Source organism: Gekko japonicus, unplaced genomic scaffold (genome assembly GCF_001447785.1).
Source record: "Gekko japonicus isolate JY-2015 unplaced genomic scaffold, Gekko_japonicus_V1.1 scaffold805, whole genome shotgun sequence".
In the NCBI taxonomy this organism is placed as follows: Eukaryota; Metazoa; Chordata; class Lepidosauria; order Squamata; family Gekkonidae; genus Gekko; species Gekko japonicus.
Genome location: NW_015173146.1, coordinates 666,622 through 673,054, shown reverse-complemented (window position 1 = coordinate 673,054; position 6,433 = coordinate 666,622). Strand labels below are relative to the sequence as shown.

General features: G+C 51.2%; 1 protein-coding gene across 1 annotated transcript in view; it reads right to left on the bottom strand.

The window, feature by feature from the left end:
* ZW10 (zw10 kinetochore protein) overlaps positions 1-5,827 on the bottom strand; it is a 23,806-nt gene extending 17,979 nt beyond the window's left edge. The window contains exons 1-5 of the mRNA XM_015422332.1: positions 5,656-5,827; positions 4,776-4,910; positions 3,656-3,757; positions 3,455-3,532; positions 2,172-2,331 (exon numbers count right to left, since the gene is read on the bottom strand). Coding sequence (XP_015277818.1) covers positions 2,172-2,331; positions 3,455-3,532; positions 3,656-3,757; positions 4,776-4,910; positions 5,656-5,793 — 613 coding nt within the window. The 5' untranslated portion in view covers positions 5,794-5,827. The remainder of the gene's footprint in view (positions 1-2,171; positions 2,332-3,454; positions 3,533-3,655; positions 3,758-4,775; positions 4,911-5,655) is intronic.
* Between the last annotated feature and the right edge of the window lie 606 nt (positions 5,828-6,433).

Here is a 6,433-nt window from a genome sequence, read left to right as displayed (position 1 = left end):
GTGGCAGTGAATTCCATGTGCTAATCACTCTTTGGGTGAAGAAGTACTTCCTTTTATCCGTTCTAACCCGACCGCTCAGCAATTTCATGGAGTGCCCACAAGGAGTTCTTGTCTTGTGAGAAAGGGAGAAAACCTTGATCATGACACCAGAAGGTCCACAAGTGCTTTTGCTGTCCCAGGCATCGTCAGACGTTCAGAGAGCCTCAGCACTCAAGATGCCTTGAAATCCACAGTGGTTCCTAAATTTCGTTTTGGTGCCTGGAAATGAGAAATCATTTCCTGGCAGTTCTAAGAAGCAGCTCCCAAAATTTACAGCAGGGGTGAAGACCCAGTCTTGACACCGACACAACAAGCCCGTAAAGCTGTGTCTTACTCCAAGCCAGACCCTTGGTTTTTCAGCATCAGCGTTTCCTAATTAGACTGGCAGCAGCTCTCACGCAGAGATCTTTCCCATCACCTTACACCCAAATTGGCAGCTCTTCCTTCAAGGAGGAAAAGTTCAAGGAAGCCATCCAGTTTTACAACAAGTCTCTGGCTGAACGCCGCACTCCTGGCATGTTGAAAAAATGTCAGCAGGCTGGGAAAATCTTGAAAGAGCAAGAGAGGCTCAAATACATCGATCCTCAGCTGGCTTTGGAGGACAAGAAGGCAAAGAGTATTTCTAGAAAGGGGACTATCCTCAGGCAACGAAACACTACACGGAAGCCATCAAACGCAATCCCAGCGAAGCCACACTCTACAGCAGCAGAGCCGCTTGATATACTGAACTGCCGGAGTTCCCATCACCTGCTATCTGCAACCGAAGACAGAAGGAATTGAACCTGGGATCTTCCACATGCAAAACTGACGCTCAAACACTGAGCCACAGCCTCCCCTTTGCATTGCCGGCCCCTACAGTCTTGGAAAAATCCTGACGACAGGTGCACAGCTACCCCAGGAAAAATGTTTCAGGGGAGTCACGTTTGTCTGCAGTGGAAGAGCAAGATTCGAATCCAGTAGCACCGTAGAGACTAACAAGGATTCCAGGACAGAAGCTTCTGAGAGTGAAAGCTCCTCTTGTTGGTCTCTTAGGTGCTACTTGATTCAAAGCTCCCGGGGGGAAAGGCTGCCATTGTCAGTTAGTTCTCGTGTCTACTATGCTTTTAGAATCTGCAAAACAATTTAAAAATCTCTCATTTTACCCTTTCTTTGTTATTATTAAAATTTCCACCATAAGTGTACAACCGTATCCTACAAAACTCAACCGTAAATCATCATAAATATAAACTTCTTCTCTCCATAGTCAAGTACAACATACAGAGAAAAGATCCACAATGTATCCATACTACATACTTTCTTAAGTCAAAACATTCAATAACTCCTTGTAATGTATTAGATGAAACAATTTCCTTATCTTGTAAAAATTTAACAATAGGAGACCAAATTGCTTGAAATTTTTTTACAATGAACGTCACAATTCTGGATGCCTGTAGAATAATCTCTTTTAACCAGCATAAAGTGGTTCCAGATAAGAGTCATACCAGTTTTGTATTGATGGCCCTTTCTTCCGTTTCCATTTCTTCGCAATCTCTAACCTCGCAATGGCTAACAAAGTTGTTATTGTGCCCAGCTTGTCTTCAGTTACTTGTTCCGTTAAGCCTATTTCTAAAAGGATGTTTTTCATTTTATCCTTTCAACAGTCCAGCGAGATATGCCACCAATCCCACCACTGTACAGACACACACAAAAAATGAAGCTGGGTAATTTGTCCGAGGCAATGAAACCACAGGGATTTCAACCCAGATCTGAGCCCAGCAATTCTGGCCACGATAACCTACGGCATAAAAATCTAACGTCTCTGCGAATAAACCTTAGAAGTTGCATTTCCTGAGTGGCTTCCCCCCCCCCCACACACTTGGCACGTCCTCCTTTCCCACGGTGATGTGCTGTCTGGTGGGACAACCACAAAATGTGAGTGCCACTCACTTGCCAGGCTTGTTCGCTCAACAAATAAGCAAAAACAAGGACTCCACAGCTATTGGTGCATTAAGGCCTTGATCCTGCAAAGATAAGCGTCCCGAAACGATGGTACGGAAAGGCAGCATTTGCAAGACTACTGCTCCCAGTAGGGGAATGAAAGCTCCCCCTGAAGCTAGACACGGAGACACACAAGCAGCAAAAAGCCCCCAAACCTTTTGACTGAGGAAGCCGCCACACAGCCAGCCGCTGCCACTCCTCTCCCAAAACGCCGAGGAGGTTCTCGGTTTGCGTGACGAGTTCAATGTGGAACGCCCTCAGAATCTTCAGCTCAAAGCCCCGACGGGACTCCATCAGCTTCAGACACCTCTGGGCCTGAAAGGAAGAGAGACCCCAGTGACTGAGAGGGGTGCTGGGCTCCCCCTCACTGGAGCTCTTCCGGTAGACCCCAGACAACCCCCTTGCTCCCCGATGGGGATCCGAAACAGCCTCTGTTGGATCCTCAAAACAATCCTGCAAGGTAGCCTAGGCTATCTGAAGGACCATCTCCTTCCATCTGTCCCTGTGCACCAACTACGGACATCAGGCAGCCTCCCGTTGGCTCTCCCACCACTTAGGGCGGCCTGTCTGGCATCGACCGGAGCCCCCTGGGCCTTTCCCCTCCTGCCTCCGGCTCTGTGGAAGGGGCTCCCAGGAGAGATGAGAGGGGCCCCCTCCCCTCGGAGGTCTTCAGGAGGCGCTGCAAGGCCTGCCTGTTTGTCAGATCTTTCGAGGGAGTTTATTTTATTTTATTTATTTATTTATTGGGATTTTTACCCCGCCCTCCCTGCAAAGCGAGCTCAGGGCGGCTTACGAGAGGTTTGATTGGCAGGCATCTTTTAAGGGAGGGAAGGATCTGGGGCTTGCTGTTTCATCTTTGGGTTTAGCTGGGGATGTTTCAACTACTATTGGAAGCTGCCTTGAACCGACGGGAAACGCGGGCTAGTCATGGTTTAATAAATAAATAAACATAAGCGTTTGTGACTGGCCCGAGGCCACCCAGTGAGCTTCCCCAGCAGAGCAGAGACTGAATCTTGGGTCTCCCAGATCCTACCCCGAGGCTCTCACCGCTACAGCACATCAGTCAGGAACAATGTTCCCTCTAAGCTGAGTTAGTGTGAGCTAGCTCACAGTTTTTTAGCCTCCAGCTCACACATTTTTGTCTTCGCTCAGGAAGGAGGGCTCCAGAGCAAACTGATGTGGCCAAATCACTGGCTCACAACTTTGATGCCAGTCGCTCAGAAAGCAGAATTTTTGCTCACAAGACTCCACAGCTCAGAGGGAGCATTGGTCAGGAACGCTCCGAAGTTGGATTCCTTGCAATGAGGATGGGCTGGACTGAATGGCTCCTTCCAACTGTACGCAGACTCACATGGGATGTCAAGCAAACCCATTCCGAGAGCGGCCCGTTCCCACAAGGGAAACACGAGCACGCACGGTCCAAGGAACCTGGACCCACCTTTTTCAAGTGGTGTGCCGCAGGGACGTACTTCTTCTCCGTCAACATGGCGCTGGACTGCTGTAGGGCAGAATCAAACTTTTGGAAGGAAAAGGAATGAGTATTAGGGACAGGCGCAAGAGGGGATCTATCTAAAAGCCTGCTGAAAGAACGAAGGAAAGGGAGGAAGGGGAAGAGGCCAGCAGCGCCCCTCTCTTTCACCTCCTGCAGCTGTTTCAGCACACTCAGGATGAGGGTGTCTCTCTCCAGCTGCTGCTTCAGCTCTGTAAATTCCGCAATGGCCACAGTCAGGTCCTGCTGCACCTGGGGAGGGAGTCGCAAATCGAAACGTGAATCATCACGGCAAGGGAACGCTTTCAATACGCAACTCACACTCCTTCTGGGGGGAGCGGGAGGCCACAGAAAGCTGCCCACCCACTTCTGGTGGGTGGTGGCAGTGGTGGAGGAAAGTGCCCTCGAGCCTCAGCTAACTTCTGCCAACCCACAGGATAGTCAAGGCAAGAGACGTTCAGAGGTGGCGTGCCATGACCTGCCTCTGTGTAGCGACCCTGGACTTCCTCAGAAATCTTCCATCCAAATACTGACCAAGGCCGACCCTGCTTAGCTTCTGAGATCTAACAAGATCTAGCTGGGGCCACGCAGGTCAGAGCCACTTCCAACCACCACTTGCCACTATTCACAAAGAGCCTTCGTTTTCTGTTAAGTTCAATGTCATTTCAGTTATTTAATATCAATGTTATCAAAACACTTTGTGGCATATGTGAACATAGCCAATAATGCAAGATGGGTGGCTGTGTTAGCCCATCTGTAGCAGCAGAAAAGAGCAAGAGTCCAGGAGCACCTGAAAGACTCACAACATTTGTGGCCGGGGAGGAGCTTTCGGGAGTCACTGCTCACTTCTTTAGATAGATCCATATGGGTGGCCATGTTAGTCTTTCTGTAGCAGCAGGAAAGAGCAAGAGTCCAGGAGCACCTGAAAGACTCGCAAAATTTGTGGTCGGGGAGGAGCTTTCGGGAGTCACTGCAGAAGCGAGGAGTGTGCTCTTGCTCTTTTCTAGTGCTATAGCAAATAATGAAGAACTGGACACTAGTATTTTAAAACGCAAAGCAGAAACCTTTTGTTGGCAAAGAAACAAAGAATCAAAACAACAACAGTCACATGCTGTGATGTGCGGAAGCCAAGAAGACAAACCCCGTTTTTGGAAATCTCGCTATTTCCAAAGGCCGTCACATTATTTTACTAGGGCTATTTGGTTGAGGGCTATTTCGTTAACCAGTCTCAAGCGTCCTAGTCCTTTTGTGTCTACAAAGGCGGCATCACCTCTGTCTCGATCATAGACTTCAACTGATCGATGCTGCTGGACAGCTTCGCTGCTTCAGACTCCAACTCTTTGGCATTCTGCATGCTGGGAAGGAACTCCACATATCGCTCGTTGATCATGCGGCAAACCTCGCCCTGGAACGACGGGAAGGAGAATTACCACGAGCTCATCTGGAATCCCACCAAAGCTGCCTCCAAAGGACGTGGCTAACAGCCAGCCTCCAAGCACCAGCCCAGGTCCACAGGAAGGACCCGTGGGGACACCCCAGACCGCCCTCTCCTGCCGCATGCCTCAGAGAAAAGTGGAGAGGAGGCCCATGTCAGGGCCAGGGCTGAGAAGGATCAGCTTCACCATCTCAAATGGTCCTTCCTCACACAAGCTCCATCTCTATAGCCAGTTTGGGGAGAGCGTGCAGGGGCTCTGCACATGCTCAGAAGCACCATTAAATATCACACGCCGGAGCTCAGCCCTAAACATCTCTGGCTATGAAACCCCACAGTTCAGGTTGCCAACCTCCAGGTGCAGCCAGGAAATCTACTGGGGTTGCAATTGGTTTCCGGCCCACAGAGATCAGTTGTCCTGCAGAAAACGACTGCTTTGTCAGGAGGACTCTGTGGCATTCCCGCTGAGCTCCCTCCCTCCCTCAAACTGCGCCCTCCCCAGGTTCTACCTCCAAATTCCCAGGGATTCTCTAAAGTGGAGTTGGCAACCATGCAGTCAGCCCCACTCCCCAGGACAGCGGTCTGCGCATGCTCAGAAACACGTCTCCTTTCAGAATAAGGGGCAGGGCTGAAGGACGGGAGTAGACAGAAGGGGTGGAGGGGGCGTGGCACAATTAAGCCCCGCCCCGTTAGGGTCGTTGGCCCCGCCCCCGAGCACCTTGAGCTCCTCCACTCGGTCGGAGAGGCGGGAGATACGCCCGCCGAGGCCCTCCTTCTCCAGGCGACCCGAGGAGCGCTGCACGGCCTCCAGCACGGCCGCCACTAGCGACGAGCTCGGCGTCTCCGTCTCCGCCATGGGCCCTCCCGTCAGCCGCCTTCGCCTCCTCAGCCGCGCAAGGCACCACGGGAAGACAGGGGCGCGTCTGGCTTTTCCCGCCCACTCGGAACTACGGCTCCCAGCGTGCATCGCGGCGGCTCCGCCTTGGAAGGACGAGGGAAAGGCTGCGGTGACGTAACCTTTACTTCCGTTCTCAGGCGGAACTGGCTTCTGTGGCGACTTCCCGATGTAAAGTATAGAGGTGTTTCACCATAGACAGTGCAGAAGCTAGAGCGGTGGCAGCCCATTTTGAGGTTGGTAGGCGGCGCTCAGAACTACAACCCCCATAAGGCCTGTGGGCGTTGATGGGGGGAGGGGGGAAGTAGGCTTCAGAGCGTGATAGGTGTTAACCCGTGAAGAACCGGGCGAGATTAAGCAAGATACTGCCACCCCCACCCCCCGCTCCTGAATTTTAGAAGTTTAGGGGAACCGTAAGAGGCTTGGAGCCTCCCTGTTTCAGAAGTGGCCTTAGGTAAACCTCTCTCATCCTCAGTCTTCTAAATTGCACTACAAGGATAATCCTGGCCTACCCAACAAGACTGTTGTAAAGATTGGCCATCAGGTCGCAACTGAGTTTTGACGACCCCTGGTAGGGTTTTCAAGGCATGAGATGCTTATA